Consider the following 24,296-nt stretch of genomic DNA (forward strand, 5'->3'; position numbering starts at 1 on the left):
AATCCAAAATATTTCTAAAAAAATGTGGTAAAGACATGCAGAAACATGAAAATATATTCATCTTTGGTAAATGTGTTGACAAATAATATATTTTCAAATAACTATGTAATTTAATCAAATTTGCAGTGTTACGACGTTTATATAAATGCCTTTTGCACAACTATATTTATTTATTATGTGCTTTGAGGTTTGTCCAATTAAATTTCTAAGGAAATAATTGAAATGTATGATTGGATGTCATATAAATGTTTATGCATCAGCTGATATCACTTAGTTATAGTCCTGTTTCCTGTGTTTTGTTTCCTCTAGTTCGTTAAATTAAGCACTGTAGTTGTCGACGTCAGTACCACTTTACAAATAAAATAAAAGACACTAAAACATGAGTTTGTATATTTGTTTATACAATTGTTTATTTAATTTAATTTATTTATTTTTTGTGTGTGAGTGTGGTTCTTTTATTTTTCCCTGTTTCCGTGCGCTTCGGAAACCTCTCTCGACCAATCCGAGAGCTGCTGCCTCCCCGCGCTCACTCGGCGCTACATGGTTGCCAGGAGACCCAACCGCTGTCTCAAGAGGGGTAAAAGTGTGAAACCATCAAAAGCCTACAAAACAAACAGTTTCAAATAAAAAGTCCCATACGTTACATTCCATGATCGCCAGTCTTGGACAACTGCCTTGCAAATAAAGAGGTGAGATAAAAAAAACAACAACTTGCTAACATGCCCGTGCCTTATTCATTTTGTTTATATTGTATGTATACTTATGCTAGAAGATGTATCATTTGCAAAACAAAATCCCAGCACCATGGCTGAGCATTTCCAGTTCCAAAGAGTGTTCTAAAGTCAAGCAACAGAGTTGTCTTGCAATAAGGGGCTGATGATGGAGAGGGATATACATTGGAGGCTAAATCCATATTTATAAATCTGTGCAAACTGAATGAAAGTGGTGTTAGACTTACATCAACACCACTTTTTACACCATATTTATTTCAGAAATATTGGATAATTTTTCATGTAATTGTGATGAAAAGGAAATTTTCTGGGTTTGGCAAATGAACAGAAGCTGACATATATGATTAATGTAGATTTTAATGAACAAGTAAACAATTGAGATGTTGATAAAAGAAAACAAATTATGGGACTTTTATTTTACTTAGCGTTCGCCGGGCGGCCATTTTAAACAGGATTGTCTGTTGAGAGTTTGTTTGAAAGCGGAGTCTGCGCTGAGGTTTAAAATCACCGCGCTGTCTCTCTGCTTCTCTCAGTTCGGTGCGATAAATAACTTTTTACTGAAATTAAAATGCACTGTCGGTGTAGTGGAGTTATGAAAATGTTCGTTTTGTACTGTGTTTAGTTTGACGTGTCTTTGAATATCATTCTAAAGTAGCTGTTAAAGTAGGCGCCAGGCAGCGGCAAACCTTAAAGCTTCTTTAATTAGCCTTGTTCCTGAATTAAAGTCTCTGTTCTTAACATTATGTAGAATCAAACAGTAACTGCCTTCATAAATAGCCAGTCGTCCTTTCTTGATAAAATGTCAAATATTAAGGCATTGTTATATGTTTATTTACATAATAATGTCGAAACAAACTCTAAAAGCTTATGTATTTGTTACTGAATAGGTTTGTAAATGTTCCCATCAACTGCATTTTTATTTTTACTTATTTTAACATAAGACTAGAGCTTTTAGAGGTTTTTAAACGTGATTTATTTATTATTATTATTTTCCTTGTGAAATCACAAAGCCACTTTTCCTTTAGGTCTTCAAAATAAAAGTATTTTTAGCAATGTTAATTGCTATAACTGTTATGGAATTATAAACATGTTGCGTCAGAGCATGCAAGTAGTTTCTTTATTGAGTCCATATTTATGCGTTCAAGTTTGAGAAACATATCGAGGGTGGGGTTCCACAAAGCCCGGAGATTTAGCCAGATAACTGAAGCCCAAAGTTGAGGAATGTCAGCTTTGTTTCTTTTACACAGACTTGAAGTTAGACTAACGTTATCTGGCTGCTTTGTGGATTACCCTCCAGGACTCACTCCTCTCTCTCTCTCCCCCCCCCCCAGTTTTCAGGGAATCATGAGTGAGGATGAGGACTCTTTGGAGAGACTGGACTCTGAATTTGATCACTATCTTGTTGACATGAAACCATATGTTCTAAAGCTTCCTCATAAATCAGGTTAGTGCGTGTGAAGCACTGTTCTTTTCCACATGTCAGTTTAGTAGCGTAATCTGTTAATCTGTCACATTAAAACGAGACTGTGAATACCTCCCAAAATGGATTTGATTATTGTTAAACCACTGTGAACACACACCCAGAGCAGTGGGTAGACGTCCCCGGGGGGCAGTTGTGGGTTCGGTGCCTTGCTCAAGGCTCAGCCGAGGATTGAGGAGGAGGACAGTGCTGTTCCTTCACTCCCACCGCCCCCAGTTTTCCTGCTGCTTGTGGGAATCGAACCAACAACTTTTCAGTCCACAGCCCTCTGCTCTAACCATTAGGCCATGGCTGCCCAATGAAGGTTGTGCTCCTCTGGGGCTTGAATGCATGGCTCATGGTGTATGTGTATGGCTCCACACATGGGACAAAGCTTCTGTACATATACACTCTTTAAAAATCCCAGCTTCGGTGCACCACATATAAAAGATTTTCTGTGTACACCCTTCCTAAGAATTATATTGTGGCATAAGGAACATTTTTAATCTACACGTTAAGTGCTTATTACACATGCTGATAAGGCATTTCACTAAATGTTATTTTTTAATTGTTCTTCTTAATGTTTTGATTTGTTCTCTTTAAATTCAGAGCGTCAGCTGTGTGCCCTGTGGATTAAGAAGCTCTGTGATCCTGTGGCTTCTGGCTCAGGGCGGATGGGAAGGAAGAATCGCAACGCATATGCCAAGCTCTTTCTGGTTATGCTGAAGAGAGGAGAACTCGAAGGCCCATTTACACACAAGCCTGAGGCTGGCAGCCTCAAGACTTTACCCACCTACATGGTAAACATTTATCTTTAAATCCACACATCTGAATAACAGAGAAAACACAAATTGACAATTCATTCATTGTCTGTAACTTTTATCCAGTTCAGGGTGGCGGTGGGTCCGGAGCCTACCCGGAATCACTGGGCGTAAGGCGGGAACACACCCTGGAGGGGGCGCCAGTCCTTCACAGGCCGACACACACTCACACCTACAGACACTTTTGAGTCTCCAATCCACCTACCAACGTGTGTTTTTAGACTGTATGAGGAATCCGGAGCACCCGGAGGAAACCCACGTGGACACAGGGAGAACACACCACACTCCTCACAGACAGTCACCCGGAGGAAACCCACGTGGACACAGGGAGAACACACCACACTCCTCACAGACAGTCACCCGGAGGAAACCCACACAGACACAGGGAGAACACACCACACTCCTCACAGACAGTCACCCGGAGGAAACCCACGCGGACACAGGGAGAACACACCACACTCCTCACAGACAGTCACCCGGAGGAAACCCACGCAGACACAGGGAGAACACACCACACTCCTCACAGACAGTCACCCGGAGGAAACCCACACAGACACAGGGAGAACACACCACACTCCTCACAGACAGTCACCCGGAGGAAACCCACGCAGACACAGGGAGAACACACCACACTCCTCACAGACAGTCACCCGGAGCGGGACTCGAACCCACAACCTCCAGGACCCTGGAGCTGTGACAGAGACACTACCTGCTGCACCACTGTGATGCCCAAAATTGACAATTCACTCAAATTGAATTTTATAATTGAACAGGACTAAACATTGTGGCTGAATAAGTAAATGAATAAATAATGCACAAAAGTATTCATATTCATACTGACTTTAGATTTATTGTGAATTTGTATTTGATTAGAAACCAAAATACATCATGAATTACCATGTTTTTTTTTTCAATTGTTTATGTGATTTTCAGCCAGAAGTTACACATTGCTCAAATATAAATCCACTACAAATCAAAACTTCTCACAAGTACAAAGAATGTAATTTTTATATGAACCATATGTTTTACTGTGTATTTTACTACTCTATGCTTCTACAAGTCTCCAGTGCCTTAATAACTATATGATGCTGGGTGATGTGTTGTTTAGGATGAGGCTCAAAGAGCAGGGAAGATGTAGCCAGCTCTCTTGTAGCGTTATAAATAACTAGTCTACGTCGGTTGATGTTAGCCACATCCAAGAATACTGAGAAGAAGCACTGTAGGTCCAGATACTGAGCAAGAACAGCTTGTATAATCTTCACACAAAAGCTGGGAAACAGCTGCCTTGCCAAATGTGGGCTAGACTAATAAAAACCCCTCATTTCACTGGGCTCTGGGATAGAAAAAGAACTGTATTCTCTACTCAACTCAACTCAACTTTATTTATAGAGCGCTGTAAAGTGATGGAGCTCCGTTCACTACCCCAGGAAAGAGTCGAGTGTTGATTGTTATACAAAATGAATCCTCTTAACATCAGTACCTGATCTTTCTCATGTTTATAAGCCCTTGTTTTCAGAAGGAATAATGGATGAGTTGCATTTGGACCTACATTGTAGTTCTGGTCACTGGGCTTTTATAGATATGAGCGCAAATCAATAGCATGATTAATTTTACATTTTACCACGTTTACAATTAATGAACGGTTATGTTGTTGTTGTAATTATGACCCTCACAGTTCAGTGACGAGGCTTGTGCTCCAGTTTTAAAGCTGGGATATTTCTCTAACGTCGCTGGGAGCATGTTCCTCTCTTGTTTTCTAAACACTGTTTATATTTGGTGTGTGATTGTGTTTTGGAATTTTTTTTCTCAGCGTTTAAATTTGACTTCTTTTTGTTCAACGTCGTCTTAATTAAAGTCAAAACACAGCATGTCCAAACCACAGACACAGCATTTTTTCTTCGGTACGGTTTGCTCGAGTCGCTCCGTCTGCCTCGGAGTGTAGGTTCTCCTCCATGTTGCAGATAGGGGCAGAATCACGTGACTGCAGCGTGTGGTAGTGTGATTTTAAAGAGACGATACATGAACACACCGTAGGGACATAAAAGAATTAAAATAAAAGATCAAATTAACAGTTAAAACCACACTACCACATGCTGTAGTCACGTGATTCTAACCCTATCTGCGACTTGAAAGCAACACGGGGGAGAACCTAAACGCAGAGGACCACAGAGCGACTCGAGCATCTCATACAAAAGATAAAAACGCTGTTTTGACTTTAATTAAGACGACACCAAACAAATAGAAGTCAATATAATTGATAGAGACAAGATTAAGTCGATTAGAAGTTCTCAATGTTAATTTCAATTCATTTTTGATTAATTGCCCTATTTGTGACTATTGACAGATATCAAATATTTGCATTTACAGTCCATCTACTTTGATGTACCGCTGGTTGCAAGTCCTCGGGGTCAGAGCTCGGTCCTTCTGCCGGACTGGGTGTCCGGGGAGTTGGATCATGCAGACGACAAGTGGTCCAGTTCACTGAAAGACACCTCCACACCTTTTTCAAACTCACACAGGTAGGACATCATTTAAGAATGTTATAATATTGAAATGATAGGTTGTTTATTTATGTGAAGGGGCTGCAGCACTGTAGTGAAATCAATGGGGAGGTGGAGGAAGTGGGCGTGGTTTCCTGTCCTATTCCAAAACTTACATAGTGCAGTTTCTGCAGTGCTGATCCTAAAGTGGCAATGGCAGAGGCTCTGTGCTCCTTATCACAAATTAGTGGAGCATCACAGTGATTTTGAAGCTGTAAATTTAAGGTAAAAAAATATATATTATTACATTTTTGTTAAGAGTTATACAGTAATACCTTGACTTACGAGTTGAATTCGTTCCGTGATCGAGCTCATAACTCAATTTGCTCGTATATCACATTAAGTTAAAATGAATTGAAATACTATTAATCTGTTCCAGCCCCAAAACCCACACCATTTTTTTGTTTATTTAAATAATAAAAATATAATTTATAAATAACAACTAAAGTATAAAAATAATACTACGTAATAAAAGAGAATGTAAAGAAATAAACTGGTTGTAAGTGGATTTACCTTGAAGATCAGATGAAGACACTGGCGGAGGTGGAGGAGGCTTGGGGAGTTTATCGTTTCGTGCTCTATCCCTTAACGTAACTTACTCGTTACACACTTAATGCTACAAAAAACAGCGATACGACAGATGCACGGCAAGATAAACGCGTGAACTGAACGCTCGCTGGGCCACCTAGTGGCGGGTGGCGTAAGCTTGCTCGCTCGTATGTCAGATCTCAGCTCGCATCATAAAGCAAAGAATCAACCGAGCAATGGCTCATATCTCAGAAAATTCATAAGCTGATTCACTCATAAGTTAAGGTTTCACTGTATTGCTAAATTAGGGAGCAAAATATATACACTTTTCTGTCCACTAGAGGGCGTCTGAAATCTTCACCTGAGTATAGCAAACCCATACTTTAAGATCAGTGTCTATAAGCAGTGTCAGTTATGTAAGCAGGTGTCTTTCTTTATAACCTACACCTGAGACCCCAAACGTAAACATATGTACTATAGTAAGCAGCACAGCTTGTTAAAAATGTTTGATACGTTAACAGGGCTGATTTTCAATAAACGTTGCAGATGATTAAGAAATAGCTGAAAATCTGTATACACCAAGTGTCCCTTCTCTCAGCTCCACTGATCACACAGGAGCACTTTGTAGTTCTACAGTTACAGACTGTAGTCCATCTGTTGCTCTGCATACTTTGTCACCCTGTTCTTCAGATGTCAGCACCCCCCCAGAGCAGCTGAATAATTGTGAATAATTCTCAGCGCTGCAGTGACACTGACGTGGTGGTGGTGGTGTGTTAGTGTGTGTTGTGCTGGTGCGAGTGGATCAGACACAGCAGTAGCTGCTGGAGTTTTATTTAAGTATTTGTTTTTATTGTAGATTATGCATTGGCTCACTGTTGAAATACCTACTAAAATGATGTTTTACCTCTGTCTATCTTGGGGCGGCATGGTGGCGCAGCAGGTAGTGTCGCAGTCACACAGCTCCAGGGGCCTGGAGGTTGTGGGTTCGATTCCCTCTCCAGGTGACTGTCTGTGAGGAGTGTGGTGTGTTCTCCCCGTGTCCGCGTGGGTTTTCTCCGGGTGACTGTCTGTGAGGAGTGTGGTGTGTTCTCTCTGTGTCTCCGGTGCTCCGGTTTCCTCCCACAGTCCAAAAAACACACGTTGGTAGGTGGATTGGCGACTCAAAAGTGTCCGTAAGTGTGAATGTGTGTCTATGTTGCCCTGTGAAGGACTGGCGCCCCCTCCAGGGTGTATTCCCGCCTTGCGCCCAATGATTCCAGGTAGGCTCTGGACCCACCGCGACCCTGAACTGGTTAATGGTTACAGACAATGAATGAATGAATGAATGAATGAATGTGTCTATCTTGAATAAAAGAATGTTAATGTAAAACACGCTAAAGCTGATTCATCCGTTGTGTTTACAGTCACAATGAAGTAGTTTAGAGCTCAAATCTGCTCTTGTTTTTGTTCAGCTTTAAAAGGCATCAGCTGTGGTATGGAAGTACTTGACTGTATTATGTGTTTATTATATGATTACTACTCCTAATGGGATAAAGATTGCAAGATTGCAAACCAGGAAGTTTCTTTATATTTCGTTATTCGAAAATGAAACCCAATTGGCAAGCAGTGGCCTCTTACAAGATGATGGCTTATGAATAAAATTAATGAGTCAGATCAGCTTCTTATTTGAAGAGGGTGACCTTGACCGCTTCCAAACAGCCTCATTAGGCCCATAACAAGCAGCATTTGATTAATTTACCCAGTGTTTTCCCATGGACTAACTAACCCCCTTTCATTGTTTGGAGTGGTGTGAATGTTGTGCTTGGCTTGATTAAACACGTCCCTATTAGAGTCCAGTTTTAACATGGCATGCTGTCAGTACTGTTGTGGATATTGTCTGTGATGGCTGGCCGTTTAGGAGCTTTAATGATGTGCTGGATGTAATGACTGAGTTTTTTCATAGCAATTAACGAAGAGCGGGAGGCAGTTGTCGGTGGCTGGATATCCTGATTAGCATTAGAAAGGAAGAGAACACAGGAGCCAGCAATATTGGATCGCTCGGCACGCGCTGGGGCATTCAGGGGAGAGAAACAGCCTCTTTAATGCATTATTTAATCCACCTTTTCATCTGTGTTTCGGATCGGCACTTGCTTGTTTTCAGGGATGTTTCTGGGATGAGTGTGTGTCTATGTGGTGTGTTTTAAAAGTGTGTGTTTTAGCCCCCACTACAGTCCCCCATATAAATGTTTAAGTGTAAATGAAGTAATGAAAATGTGCCACTTCACCTCTTGTCAGAGAGTTGTCTACCAAAAGAAGAAAATGACAAGCACACCTTAGACTTTTGCTTTAGGCTTAGCTCTGTTATGGTTTTATAAACATACATGTTTTTCTGTAGCTCTAAACTTACAGAATGATGCTAATCTAAATCATGTTCAGTCCAGTGATCTCTAACTCAAAGTACCTGGAGGCCACTGGCCGTGTGTTAGGTGCTAGTAGGAAAATTATTATTTCCCCATCAGTTTCAACAGTGCAACACTTATTTAAAGGCTACCTTCAAGAATGTAATAAAAAAACACTTTTTATAAAATTCATAAATTACCTCTCCACGTGCTGCTCTGCAAACCGCTGGAAACCGCTCTGTGTTTACCAAGCCCCAGTGTCTTTAAATGGGTAAAAAAAAAAAATTCTCTGCTAGGCTAGGCTTTCTCTCTCTCTGCTCATGGCAGAGGCATCTTGAGTTTTTTAGACATCTGAGAGACTCCTACGATGAGAAATACGAACCGAAATGAGGATGTTGCTCTATTCTGCTCCATAGGGAGGTGATATTGACTTATTTCTGCTGTTTCGGGTCACTTAAGGTGGAAATGGCTCCAAACCTGGGAGACAGCAAACTGCATTAGCGACAGTGCTACAAAACTAAACAGTTCGAGTTACACATGAGTTTCTGTGGGAATTCAAACACTGGCAGACAATTTAAACCCACCGTTCCACCTTAAAAAACAAAGAGCTTCTGAATGTAAACAACCAGAGAGAACTTTGTTTCCCCACAATCGTAGACGTACCCATTAATCACATTATAATCAGACAAAAAAAAGTCTGACATTGCTGGGAATAATGTATATTCACTCATTGTTTGTAACCACTTATCCACTTCAGGGTCACATTCACTCACACCTATGGACACTTTTGAGTCTCCAATCCACCTACCAATGTGTTGTTTTTGGAGCCTGGGCGGAAACCGGAGCACCCGGAGGAAACCCACGTAGACACAGGGAGAACACACCACACTCCTCACAGACAGTCATCTGGAGGAAACCCACGCAGACACAGGGAGAACACACCACACTCCTTACAGACAGTCATCTGGAGGAAACCCACGCAGACACAGGGAGAACACACCACACTCCTCACAGACAGTCATCTGGAGGAAACCCACGCAGACACAGGGAGAACACACCACACTCCTCACAGACAGTCACCCGGAGGAAACCCACGCAGACACAGGGAGAACACACCACACTCCTCACAGACAGTTACCCAGAGGAAACCCACGCAGACACAAGGAGAACACACCACACTCCTCACAGACAGTCACCCAGAGGAAACCCACGCAGACACAGGGAGAACACACCACACTCCTCACAGACAGTCACCCGGAGGAAACCCACGCAGACACAGGGAGAACACACCACACTCCTCACAGACAGTCACCCGGAGGAAACCCACGCAGACACAGGGAGAACACACCACACTCCTCACAGACAGTCACCGGGAGGAAACCCACACAGACACAGGGAGAACACACCACACTCCTCACAGACAGTCACCCGGAGAAAACCCACGCAGACACAGGGAGAACACACCACACTCCTCACAGACAGTCACCCGGAGGAAACCCCCGCAGACACAGGGAGAACACACCAAACTCCTCACAGACAGTCGCCCGGAGGAAACCCACGCAGACACAGGGAGAACACACCACACTCCTCACAGACAGTCGCTAGGAGGAAACCCACGCAGACACAGGGAGAACACACCACACTCCTCACAGACAGTCGCCCGGAGGAAACACACGCAGACACAGGGAGAACACACCACACTCCTCACAGACAGTCGCCCGGAGGAAACACACGCAGACACAGGGAGAACACACCACACCCCTCACAGACAGTCACCTGGAGGAAACACACGCAGACAAAGGGAGAACACACCACACCCCTCACAGACAGTCACCCGGAGGAAACCCACGCAGACACAGGGAGAACACACCACACTCCTCACAGACAGTCACCCGGTGGAAACCCACGCAGACACAGGGCGAACACACCACACTCCTCACAGACAGTCACCCAGAGGAAACCCACGCAGACACAGGGAGAACACACCACACTCCTCACAGACAGTCACCCAGAGGAAACCCACGCAGACACAGGGAGAACACACCACACTCCTCACAGACAGTCACCCGGAGGAAACCCACGCAGACACAGGGAGAACACACCACACTCCTCACAGACAGTCACCCGGAGGAAACCCACGCAGACACAGGGAGAACACACCACACTCCTCACAGACAGTCACCCGGAGGAAACCCACGCAGACACAGGGAGAACACACCACACTCCTCACAGACAGTCACCCGGAGAAAACCCACGCAGACACAGGGAGAACACACCACACTCCTCACAGACAGTCACCCGGAGGAAACCCACGCAGACACAGGGAGAACACACCACACTCCTCACAGACAGTCACCCGGAGGAAACCCACGCAGACACAGGGAGAACACACCACACTCCTCACAGACAGTCACCCAGAGGAAACCCACGCAGACACAAGGAGAACACACCACACTCCTCACAGACAGTCACCCAGAGGAAACCCACGCAGACACAGGGAGAACACACCACACTCCTCACAGACAGTCGCCCGGAGGAAACACACGCAGACACAGGGAGAACACACCACACCCCTCACAGACAGTCACCTGGAGGAAACACACGCAGACAAAGGGAGAACACACCACACCCCTCACAGACAGTCACCCGGAGGAAACCCACGCAGACACAGGGAGAACACACCACACTCCTCACAGACAGTCACCCGGTGGAAACCCACGCAGACACAGGGCGAACACACCACACTCCTCACAGACAGTCACCCAGAGGAAACCCACGCAGACACAGGGAGAACACACCACACTCCTCACAGACAGTCACCCAGAGGAAACCCACGCAGACACAGGGAGAACACACCACACTCCTCACAGACAGTCACCCGGAGGAAACCCACGCAGACACAGGGAGAACACACCACACTCCTCACAGACAGTCACCCGGAGGAAACCCACGCAGACACAGGGAGAACACACCACACTCCTCACAGACAGTCACCCGGAGGAAACCCACGCAGACACAGGGAGAACACACCACACTCCTCACAGACAGTCACCCGGAGGAAACCCACGCAGACACAGGGAGAACACACCACACTCCTCACAGACAGTCACCCGGAGGAAACCCACGCAGACACAGGGAGAACACACCACACTCCTCACAGACAGTCACCCGGAGGAAACCCACGCAGACACAGGGAGAACACACCACACTCCTCACAGACAGTCACCCAGAGGAAACCCACGCAGACACAAGGAGAACACACCACACTCCTCACAGACAGTCACCCAGAGGAAACCCACGCAGACACAGGGAGAACACACCACACTCCTCACAGACAGTCACCCGGAGGAAACCCACGCAGACACAGGGAGAACACACCACACTCCTCACAGACAGTCACCCGGAGGAAACCCACGCAGACACAGGGAGAACACACCACACTCCTCACAGACAGTCACCCGGAGGAAACCCACGCAGACACAGGGAGAACACACCACACTCCTCACAGACAGTCACCCGGAGGAAACCCACGCAGACACAGGGAGAACACACCACACTCCTCACAGACAGTCACCCGGAGGAAACCCACGCAGACACAGGGAGAACACACCACACTCCTCACAGACAGTCACCCGGAGGAAACCCACGCAGACACAGGGAGAACACACCACACTCCTCACAGACAGTCACCCGGAGGAAACCCATGCAGACACAGGGAGAACACACCACACTCCTCACGGAGCGGGACTCAAACCCACAACCTCCAGGCCCCTGGAGCTGTAACAGAGACACTACCTGCTGTACTACTGTGTCGCTTTTTTTTTTTTTGAGACAAATAATTTACAGTTGAGATAGTACCAATATGAACATGTAATCTAAAAATAAATCTGTTGTTGTTATAGTTTTTATCTTTTAATTGTTGGCAGTGTTTATTCATTCATTTATATACATTTATATACAAGTAAGAATTGTCCTTGCTATATTTTAGGCAAAGACACTGATAAGGAATTGGATTCTGTTACAAGAAGCAAAGCTAGGGAAAACCCTGTGTAATTAAAGGCTTTTTCAGCTGCCTGCGAGCTCCAGTCGAGAAGGATGATGCTCCCTGAACTTAGACAAAATCCTATTAAGGCAGCTGTTATGGCTGCCACTAAGCTGCAACAAACAGAATACACGGAGAACTCAGCAAAACAGGTGAAAGTACTGTCTGGTCTGTGTGGAGTGAGACGATTGAAGTTTCCTTCTCCTCCTGATCCACTTGCCTGAAGCCGTTAGCTCTAGACCACTTCAAACGGATGAGTAATATTTAGTCAGAGCTAGACGAAACACTCTTGACAAACCGTTCCAACTCCTGCGTAGGTCTTACGAAACCGTATGGCTCTCCTTTGTTTTCCCGCCTGAGATCTGGAATCTCCTCTGTCACAGTTCAGTGGTAGGCTGCCTTGACTTTTAATACGTCACACTCCTGGGATGAAAGCATTCCCTGAAACCACTCCATCTCTGAGCAGAGGGCCAGAAATCACAAAGTGCGGCGCTGGCCACTCCATCTCCTCGGACTGTTCAATAGAATACTTGCCAAAGTCAAGTATTTATCAGTAAGTGAGATAAATGGATTTTGAACCGTATGAACCCACTTTCCACTAGGCAGCACGTATAATTATATTGTTCTAAGTGGCCTACTCTTTTGTAACATTAGTTTTCGCGCTACATTCTTGTCAAAACCCAAGCCCAAGCGTTCTTAAAAGGTGTCGATATAAAAGGCATTGATCGTAATCAGTTCTCAAAGCTCTAAACAGAATTTCAGTCAAATGCCTTGATTCTACAGTTTTAGTGGATTTTAGATGAGATATACTTGTTATGAATGGTTGTTTCTTAGATTATTTTGTGAAAACCGCCACTCAATGTGTTTTCCTTGGCGTCCAATTAAAGAGAAAGGCCTTAGACCTAATACAGAATGCTGTCGGCTCTTGTGTTAACCGAAGACAAATTGTTTGTATATGCTACAACTTTGACCTGTACAATCTGATGTATGTTCCTCTTGTACAGTCTGATGCATGATGTATCAGCCCCCCTCTACTCTGTCCGTCAGTGAAGTGGGACAACTGCAGACCAGATGGTAGTGGACTGTACTGAGTGCAGAAACACTAACATGGTAGTGATACACACGTATAATGCATGTTAAACTAACGCAGATCCTCATCTGTGCGCCTATAACGTGTCCTAACATCGTCAGTGTGACTAATAAAGTGGACAATAAGTGTACACCGTATTTATGCGTGGTTGTATCCTGTTAGTCAAACCCTAACCATGGCGCCACCACATCAATGACTACAACTGTGCACTTGACTAACTTTGAGAACGTGCGTTCTTATTATTTAGTCGATGGAGACGTCTATAACAAACCAATGGCCTATCCCTCAATGTTTGTCTGTGTACCACCAGAGGGCGCAGTAGGGTGTGGTTGAGAAACCAAAGGTAGATGAACCTAATAAATGTGAGTATTACAAGTAGTGTTTTTATTTTGTACTGTCTCTGTATTTCATTTAAGCAGTGGGACACGAGAGGGAGCGTGTTATTGTGAAATACCAGCATGGCTCTGATGCGGCACAAGCCAATTACAGTTCCTCAACAAGTAGCTCGTTGCTACATCACAGTAACAAACTCAGCGGCACTGCACTCACTGCCCACACTGGATCAGCCTCAGCTCACTGCTCTCTGAGCTCACTGCTCATTGTTAACATGCCGAATACACTACTAACTATTAACCTACTAAGCCTAACCCATGACTTACATGTGATGTTAGTTCACTGTGTAGGGAATGATTGGGAATTGGGAATGATTTGAGACACGCCCTGAATGTGCAGGACCGTTACAGACCTGAATCTCTCTCTCCACTGGTATCTGTTTTCTCTCTTTTCTTTTGTTATTGTTGGTTTTGTATTCTTAACCACGTTAGTCCATAGTTTCTTGTTTCATGTTCTTTCAAATTAAGGATAATACTTGGTTTAGTGGGCGACAAGGTGGCGCAGCAGGTAGTGTCGCAGTCACACATCTCCAGTCACATGCCTCCAGGTTGTGGGTTCGATTCCCGCTCCAGGTGACTGTCTGTGAGGAGTGTGGTGTGTTCTCCCTGTGTTCGCGTGGGTTTCCTCCGGGTGCTCCGGTTTCCTCCCACGGTCCAAAAACACACGTTGGTAGGTGGATTGGTGACTCCAAAGTGTCCGTAGGTGTGAGTGAATGTGTGTGTGTCTGTGTTGCCCTGTGAAGGACTGGCGCCCCCTCCAGGGTGTATTCCCCGCCTTGCGCCCAATGATTCCAGGTAGGCTCTGGACCCACCGCGACCCTGAATTGGATAAGCGGTTACAGGCAATAAATGAATGAATGAACTTGGTTTAGTAAAAACTATGCTGATTAATGTCTTATTTTGTGTTTTTGTTGACTAATGTGCACTGTTTGTACCTATTTAAGTAGAATATCTAAATAACAGTAAGAGCTCTAGGCATCTGAGGGCGAAAGCAAAGGAGGGTGTGCAATGCTGATTGTGGAGAACATTATACAGACCGTATAATACCTCAGTGTTGTGCCACTGTACAGTCTCAGTCCAGCCAGAATTTAACTGTAGGAGACAGAACCCTAGCAAAGGCCATGTGCTTGCGTTTAGCCATGTGGGCGAATGCTCTGATTCAGTGCTTCCATGCTTTCTAAGCAGGACGATATGGAAGGACACTTGCTCTCAGTGCTAGAAGTCTGGCCTTTCTCGACAACATTGCCCGTCATCCTGTTTGAAACGAGGCCTCTCACAGAGCAGACAGCATCAAAGATCGCACACAAGTTTTGTGTTTGTGACTCTAGCTGGAGTTGGAAACTTTGGACTGGCGCTGAAGTCTGGGACCTGATTTGGATGTGATCATTAAAGGCGTCGAGATCAGAGGCCCTGGTCCTGCTGGAGAAGATTGCAGCCAGCTCTTTCATGTCTCGTTCTCGTTTAGATTAGATGAAAAGTGCCGAGCTCGTCGTCTCTCTTCTGATGTGGCCACGTTTGATCCCTGTCACTCACTATCGGTCAAGGGGTGATGACCAAGCACTTTGAGTTCTTTTTCTTACCCTCCCCCTTTCTGTTTGTGTTGGTTTTTTTAGGATACAGAAAAGTGAAAGGATGTGTGATCATTTATTTTGTCCTCATTAGCTTTTGTTACTCTGTGTTGCTTTGATAAATATTTAGTTCATTCATTCATTCATTGTCTGTAACCCTTATCCAGTTCAGGGTCACGGTGGGTCCAGAGCCTACCTGGAATCACTGGGCACAAGGCAGGAATACACCCTGGAGGGGGCACCAGTCCTTCACAGGGCAACACACACACACACACACACACACATTCACTCACACACTCACACCTATGGACACTTTTGAGTCACCAATTCACCTACCACCGTGTGTTTTTGGACTGTGGGAGGAAACCGGAGCACCCGGAGGAAACCCATGCGGACACAGAGAGAACACACCACACTCCTCACAGACAGTCACCTTGAGTGGGAATCGAACCCACAACCTCCAGGTCCCTGGAGCTGTGTGACTGCGACACTACCTGCTGCGCCACCGTGCCCTATTTAGTTAATGATAATGTTTTATTTAAAATCTTAATTAAAAATATTATGTATGTCTATGCTGGGAGAGAAACCAAGTTCTGGGAAGAAATGGTCCACATTTCTTTACTCACTTCACACATCGAGAGCCTCGTAACACAAAGAGAGTCCTCAGAACAACTGCTGGTCAGATTCAGATCTACAGCCAATCCAGCACATAACTTTGGCTTCTGTGCTGATACGTCTGTCTGTCGCCACTAGGTGGTGCTCTGTGCTTAGCTGCAGCTGTAGGACAGTCAGGCTGTCCATGGGAAATGATAGTTAGGTGTAGGAGTAGGTCAGCCAGCACTGCCTTGGCAAACCCTACATGCTCATTTCAGGCTCTTACATGTCGTGTTACTTATAGACCAGGCTGGAACACGCATGACTGTTCCGACACACTGTTTGTTGTGTTTGGCATACCTTTGGGAGCTCTGAGAACAGAGAGAAAGAGAAGCCCAAAGCTGCCTGCCCTGTTGACTCAGCATGGTTATACTAGCACTCATTTCTTAACTCTGAGGGGATTTTCTCCCACTCTCTCCCCAAGAGGAGGTGGGCTGCTAAATAACGCGGTTTGGGTAATTGTCATTATTCCACTGTTTCTCGTGTGAACCTCCCTCCGCTGGCTTTCATCCCCCGCTTGTTCTCTTTCCTTTTTTCCTCCCTCATGCTCTCTCTTTTAACCCCCGCGCACGTCGGACATCTGGGTGCAGAATGAGCGCATGAGAACGTTTTAACCAGACACTGACCACTGCCAAGTGGGAAAGCAGCATTAACAGAGACAGGAGCAGCTGCAAGAGGCTTCAGACGTTCACTATATATCGCTCTTTAAATACTGAACGTAGTGCTTTTGCATTGTTTAGATCACGATCCTTGTTGAGCCTTCTGACAAGTCAAAATGCTATAAGCAACTTGGCCAAAAATAGGTCCAGATAAGTGTTTATTTTTAACGTATAGTTCATACGATCAACATTTTTTTGAATTTTTCGAATTGCATTTTTTTGGTGCCTATTATTTCCCAAGTTAAGCAGGGGGGTGTCCACTGGCCTTGCCTCCAGGTGCTAGACTTCTGAAGTGAAAGGGTTGAGTGGGTGTGTGGTGGGTGTCTTTAATGCCCTGGGGATGATGGTCTGCGCATGTTTCCTCTCTGAGGACTTGGAGACGCGGTCTGGGCCCAATATCAGCACCTGGAGGTCGGGACACTTTAATCAAGCCGCCGGGCCGCACCTTGCCTCTCCTGCACAGACTTGGCCCCTCTTTGATCTGCCCCCCCCCCCAACCCCCTCTTGCATCTGATTCAATTATCCCTGTCCACCTGTTAACGGCCAGCCGCCAATCACAATGACTGGCCTTCATCTGCTGCCTCAGAGGAAAGAGTGAGGGCCGTGTGAATGTGTTTGTTTTTGTGTATTTTCAGGACAGACGTTCCCTGACTTTCAGAAAACTAGAGAAATAAAGAGGGAACCTAGAATACCAAACTCCAGCCAAATGTTTGATTTATGTGTTTTATTTTTCTTGTTTTTTCATTAAGGTTATTTTTAGTTTTAAGCTGCACTAGGATTTAAATTTTTTTTAATTGAATGAAGTCACATTAATGAGTCAACAGTGTGTGGGCCTGCAATATTACTTTACAAAGCACAAGCGTCTGTTTGAAATACTTTAGACACCTTTACATATTAATATTACACACAGGATCAAAAAGATGCTTGGCTCGATGGGTTTGTGGGTGACCTTTGTGGGGATGTGATTCATAATACAGAGTTATACAGCACTGAATGTTAGAGAATAGAAGGAGAATATCATTGAATATGGAGCAGAATGAATTTATATGAAGCAAAATGAAATGAGCTCACTAGGACAGCACAGGGTCATGGGGCATAGGCACGGAGGCTTGGTTCCTGTTGCATGGAGCTCAGGCTCAAAGGGCAGGAAGCCTATTTCTATGTCATTCTTGCAAATTTGCCTTTTTTCATTTAATATTTGACACATTGCATTCAATAATTTAGACTCAAAAGTGTCCATAGGTGTGAGTGAATGTGTGAGTGTGTTTCGCCCCCTCCAGGGAGGGTTCCTGCCTTGCACCCAGTGATTCCAGGTAGGCTCCGGACTCACTGCCGCCCTGAACTGGATAAGGGTTACAGACGATGAATGAATGAATGATTAACTGGATTTAATAAACGTTGGATGAAAATCTTTATAATACTTTATTGTTTAACGGTGGAGCCACAGATTTCACTGCCACACACATCCACACTGATCCAGAGTCCTGGGATTGTGGGTTGAACCCCTGCTGTGGGTCACCGTGAGGAGTTTGGTTCGTTCACCTTGTGTCTGAATGGGTTTCCACTGTGACCCTGAATGATGAAGGATGAAATGATTACAGAAAATGAATGAGTGAATAATCTTTGTCGTAAAGTTTGATTAAAGGTGTCACTGCCGGTGCCTTATTCTTATCAAAACCTGTGCATTAAAAAGATAAATTGCGATGGATTGAGCAACATTTGTAATAGTTACATTTCCAAACCTCCTCATGGAAAGCTAAACAGTGCTTTTACGCTTCTGTGTAAATAACATTGGCTTGGATTATTTTAACGGTTTCCAAGTCTAGACTAAAATGCGAGGCCAATAATGATTCACTGTTGAAAATCAATTTTAGTCCAAGTTTAGACCTAATCTGTGTCTGGGAAGCTGGCCATATGTTTCTGTTTCTGTTTAGGATATTTTCAACACTTTATTTGTGTATGAAGTCTTTTCCTCTTGCTTTGGGAGATTACCAGATTTTATTTCTTTATTTATTATTATTTTTAAATGCCATACACTGATGATAAACAAATACAACTTTTAAAACTAAGTCAATTAAAGACAGCTTCAGCTCAGGGTGCCATAACAGTTTGTGTTTACTTTCACAAGGATTCCAAATCGAACTCGGATGATCTGAATAAACGAGTAAGATGAAATATACACAGTGATTACGCAGTTGGCACAGTACTGCGGTTATGGAATTGCCCACTGTATTTTATGGCTGTTGTAGAGCGGTCTCAGTTTTATTTACTGGGCATAAATCTAGATCAAAGGAATTCACCATCTTGTTTATCTTAAAAAATATTTACTGCAACTTTACCACAGCACACATTTTGTCTTGTTACATTAATTGCAACAAAATATGAGTTAATATTAACATTAAATACTAGGATTTCTAAAGAATGAGGGATCCTGTGCCAGGTATTTTTCAGATGCCCTTATCCAGGGCTGATTTTATTTGTAATCGTATTGTATTGTCCCAGTAAACAAGGAACGTCCCTGGACGTTCAAAACAGGTCTAAAAGTAGTCTGTCCGTCAAGGACATATTTTAAACGTCAATGGACGTCCAAAATCCATCTTAATAAGTTAGTTAAGTGGTGGCCAATCGATAATGTCAGTGGACGTCCAAAATACGTCTAATAGTCGTCTTTTCAATGTCTGTGTTTGGACATCTTTTCAACTTTCATTTTCAATCTTAAGAGAACGTTGATTATACGGCAGTCATTACGTTATTTCAACGTTGAATCAACGGCTAAATGTTTACTGGGGTAGATTGATGCAACTTCAGTGTTACTACCCGAACTGGGAACCGAACCCCAGCCTGTTGTATGGAGTACAGACTGTGCAGTCACAACCACATTATGAAGGGTTTATGGAGCTCTTGGTGCCTGGACCAACACTGACGTTTGTCCTAATATTTACTTTACAAATCGTCCTTTATTGCCACTATGATGATGATCACTGTAATCATCTTGTTCTGTTGTAAGAGCTGTTCTCTTACCAGAATTCATTTTTACCGTCTGATCTGGGTTGAAGCCTTTTGTCAGCTGCATTTTAAACGAATAAAATAGTTGACACATGTACGCCTTGTTTTATGGACCAGGTTTGAGAGGAACAAGTGTGTTTCATATGGTCATGAATCTCTCTGTCTTTCTGCTGTTGATTTAGCTAACCACGGATTACTTTAATTAGTTTACATTAGCATTAGGCATCTGTAATTAGCTCATAAACACGTTTTTAATTAGCCTCTGATGTGAATTCAGCACGCCTGTCAAAATCAGCACTGTTGTCTCAAACTCAGGTTGCCTCTGATTGGGAGCTGGAATGAACTTGTTAGTGCTGAGCTAATCATAAATACCCATGGCACCAATTACTTTTGTCATTTCATCTATTGGTTTGTTAAGTCCTTTATGCCCCCATTCATTTGTTTGATGCCACAGCAATCCAAGGCCAGGAGTCTCAAGGCTTTATTCTCTGGATGGGGTGAGGTTGGCCCTCCTCCTTCTCCCAACACTCAACACAATGCTAGCCAAAGCTAGCGTCTGTTGTTAAGCATAACAGAATGGGGATTTAGGACTGGGTTTGTGTTCTCCTCTAAGCACATTCCTTACCTGTTATTTTCAAAGTGCTGCTAGCTTATGGCTGGAATTTGGAAGCAAATAATTAATTCAGCCTTCATGTAGGCGGACAGTGTCTAAGGTTGAAAGTTGAACGGTTTTGGTTAGAGGCCCTGCAGGTTCAGTCTCTTCAGTACGGACAGTGGTCCAGTGGGACATGAAGATGCTCTATAGTTGTCAAACTTTTTCTGGGGCTATTTCAAGTGTTAAGAGGTTAGGTTGTGACAACAGTCTGTCTAAAAAAGGGAGAGAGACCTCCAAATACAGATGATCCCTATGCACGTGAAACCTCTAGATGGGTCAAGTGTGTGGTTGATCAAAAACCTATTTCCCAAGACTCTAACCAGGTGAGCTACACATGCTTGGCTTGTTACTCTGTATAAATTACACCAGCTTCAAAAAGTAGAAGTAAGTTCAAGGTAAGCCAGAACAGGACTCTGATCTTTTTCTTGTTAGCAGCAGGTTAAAGGTGCAGATGTCCTTTTGCATTAGCCCTGATCCTGCTCTGAGCAGCGGTGATGATGGTGATTATGATTTATGATAAAGATGAGGAAGGGACTCTTCTTGCCGTTGTTTATCTCTATTCCTCCTCAACCTTTTGCTCATTTATGAGCTGTGCTAATGTTTGAAAATTATGATTTGCATATAGATATATTACTTAAATGTTGTGAAGTACTCTGCCCACCTTTAAATGCTAAGCACCAGCGATATGAAAGTGTCAAACAAATAAATACAGTGGAATTTGAGTTCCTAACTTGTGTTTAATGATAGTCAGAAAACATGTTATTTCTTACTAATTCTTACTAATTGCCTGTGACGTAGATGGTGGACAACAACTCTAGAAGCTGCACTTAATTTAATGCAAAATGACGAAAAGGTGTGTTGTTTTTGGCTGCAATCATTCAATGTACAGTGGGACATCTGTGCACAAATGGCCCAAAGATCCCAAAATATCCAGAAAATGGACTAAATTTGTCCACTTTAAACGGGCACTTTGGAAAGGACCATCCACTCACTCCGTTATCTGTAGCTCATTTCACTGGCGCTTTTCCAACAATATGGGCATGTAAGGACACCAACGAAAGGTGTTCAAGAGCCTCTGTAACATGGAGGTAAACAGGGTAAGGACACTCACTTCGCCTGTTTTAGTTGGTGTTAGTTAACGTTAGCTTGACTCGCTAAACTCGGTGGCTCAGATTATACTCGGCTACGTAGCTGCATTACGGAGGTTTATAGTGTCGGATGAATTCGAGTTCGACTTCGATCACATTTACAAGAATAACGGTACCTCTACATTTGAGTTTAGCTTATTGCTAGGCTATTGTCATGAATAATGTTGGTTATTTAGCTAGATACTGTCATAACAGTCAGTCATAACGGTGTTTTACCGCGGCGTTGTTCAGCTGTTGTCCACCAGTGACGTCACGGTTGTGTTCGAGAATTTCCGTAGCGAGCTCGGGTTTTTCCGTCAATTTAATAAAATTGTCAGTTTTAAAGCAAATTAAGCTGCTATTTTCATTTTAATTCATACTTATATCTGTCAGTAACTACAATAATGTGAAATATTCATGGAGGTCCATTAAGTGGTGCTTTGCCTTTGAGATTTTTATTTAAACATTATTTGTTTTATTTTTTTTGAGTTCTAGTTGTCGTCTATTTTCTTACTGTACACTTATGTTTTAATCTGTAATTGTATTTTCTTTATTCCCTCACTGCTTTATTTTATTATTGCTGTTTTACCCTGTTATTTGTCACCTGTAAGTGTTGTACTGTAAAGTATCCTTGAGTATTCTGAAAGAAGCTAATAAATAAAACGTATTATTACTATTGTTATTGTTATTATCATTGTTCTAACAAAAACCAAAAGCTTGTTATTTTTGTGTTGTTTTCAGGAGGAGGAATCTTTTCAGTGACAAGTCTCCATCTAGACCTGTATCCTCCAGTCCACTCAAACACACCTCCAAGAAGGTGAGATTAACTGAGCTGAAATTCGGCAGCTATTAGGCCTCATCCATTTTATAGAGGTAAAAAGATGTAAAAGACTGATTTTAACAGTCTGTGTAGTGTTATAATTGACTCTTTATTTATTTAAGCGAGCCACAGTGTGCGAGATTAACATGACTTAAGAAACAAATTAATGTAACTGTATTTTTCTGAAGATTGTAGCTGTATGTTGATATTTTTTTGCCTCTCTGTGAAATGGTATGCTGACTTATATTACATAGATAGATAATGAACAGTCCAATGAATAAGCAGTTTGCAGTAAGCACAACTTCCATTGTGTGCATTGCAGTCTGTTATGGAGGCCAGCACACTCTACTGATTAGGGGTGGACAATAGTTAAATATCAATATTTATCGCAATATAAACGATTCAATAACAATGATAGGATTTTTAAGCTCTTTTCCAATATGGCAATGTCCTGTTTCTTGTTTGTTCTGGGCAGCTTTCAGTGGATTTTATACTGTTCATATCAATATCGGAATTATATTGTATCGACCAAAATTAAGGAATATATATCGTGATATAGATTTTGTGCGTATCGTCCAGCTCTAATACTGATACAGAAATTCAAATCATGAAAGGCTTAGTGATTTCTCTTGTTGCTTGCAGACTTTTTGATTATTTGATTATTACAAAAGCACAACTAACATATTTTTTAAATATGAAACAAAAATTGACCCTGTATAAAGTTATAGTTACTTTCAACAAGCCGTTTCTGAGCCTTCTCTCCGGACTGGACTGCACATGAACTCCGAACACATTCCTCTCATTCCTCAGGGTTACAGATAGGGATTTTAACACGTGGCACTGTTGGATCGTAGACTTTTAATCAAGCCTGGATTTCTGTCTCTGATTTTCTCTGTAATGTGAGGCTCTAGCTCTTGTTGGCTTTAGCGTAGTGAGAACCTTCCCCTTCCTTTACTCCTAATGAATTTAAACAATGTTTCTGTGCTTCAGCTTTAGAGAGCTTTATGAGAAATTTCCTCATTTCTCCTCCGTGGTGTGAAGAGACCTACCTGAAACCTGCTATGTGATCTTAGGTCAGCATGGCCAGGAAATGGCAATAAGAGTTTGATTAGGGTTTCTGAAGCAAATGTGGAGCCCCTGGAATTGGATGGGTGTCACCCATTTGGAGGAGAGGCCTGTGTGTAATGATTAAAGGGGGAAATGGTGTTGATTAGCTATGGCTGGAAAATATGGTCATAGTTTGTATCGCAATATATTTTTGAATTTTGTTTGATACAAGGGCGTCACGATGGAGCAGCAGGTAGTGTCTCTGTCACAGCTCCGGGGTCCTGGAGGTTGTGGGTTTGAGTCCTGCTCCGGGTGACTGTGAGGAGTGTGGTGTGTTCTCCCTGTGTCTGCATGGGTTTCCTCCGGGTGACTGTCTGTGAGGAGTGTGGTGTGTTCTCCCTGTGTCTGTGTGGGTTTCCTCCGGGTGACTGTCTGTGAGGAGTGTGGTGTGTTCTCTCTGTGTCTGCGTGGGTTTCCTCCGGGTGACTGTCTGTGAGGAGTGTGGTGTGTTCTCCCTGTGTCTGCATGGGTTTCCTCCGGGTGACTGTCTGTGAGGAGTGTGGTGTGTTCTCCCTGTGTCTGTGTGGGTTTCCTCCGGGGGACTGTCTGTGAGGAGTGTGGTGTGTTCTCTCTGTGTCTGCGTGGGTTTCCTCCGGGTGACTGTCTGTGAGGAGTGTGGTGTGTTCTCTCTGTGTCTGCATGGGTTTCCTCCGGGTGACTGTCTGTGAGGAGTGTGGTGTGTTCGCCCTGTGTCTGCGTGGGTTTCCTCCGGGTGACTG

At 43.5% G+C, this 24,296-nt stretch overlaps 1 protein-coding gene across 4 annotated transcripts in view; it reads left to right on the top strand.

Annotated features, from left to right (window-relative positions):
- The first annotated feature begins 581 nt into the window (after positions 1–581).
- The window catches only part of cep112 (centrosomal protein 112), a 191,343-nt gene continuing 167,628 nt past the window's right edge, over positions 582–24,296 (top strand). For 2 of the 4 annotated variants that reach the window (XM_066641755.1, XM_066641757.1), the window contains exons 1-5: positions 1,192–1,268; positions 2,063–2,175; positions 2,800–2,990; positions 5,379–5,530; positions 22,392–22,467. In XM_066641755.1, coding sequence (XP_066497852.1) covers positions 2,076–2,175; positions 2,800–2,990; positions 5,379–5,530; positions 22,392–22,467 — 519 coding nt within the window. In that variant the 5' untranslated portion in view covers positions 1,192–1,268; positions 2,063–2,075. Of the gene's footprint in view, positions 690–1,191; positions 1,269–2,062; positions 2,176–2,799; positions 2,991–5,378; positions 5,531–22,391; positions 22,468–24,296 lie in introns of those variants that run through there. The other 2 variants (XM_066641756.1, XM_066641758.1) reach the window with 2 other exon arrangements.

Source organism: Hoplias malabaricus, chromosome 13 (genome assembly GCF_029633855.1).
Source record: "Hoplias malabaricus isolate fHopMal1 chromosome 13, fHopMal1.hap1, whole genome shotgun sequence".
Classification (NCBI taxonomy): Eukaryota; Metazoa; Chordata; class Actinopteri; order Characiformes; family Erythrinidae; genus Hoplias; species Hoplias malabaricus.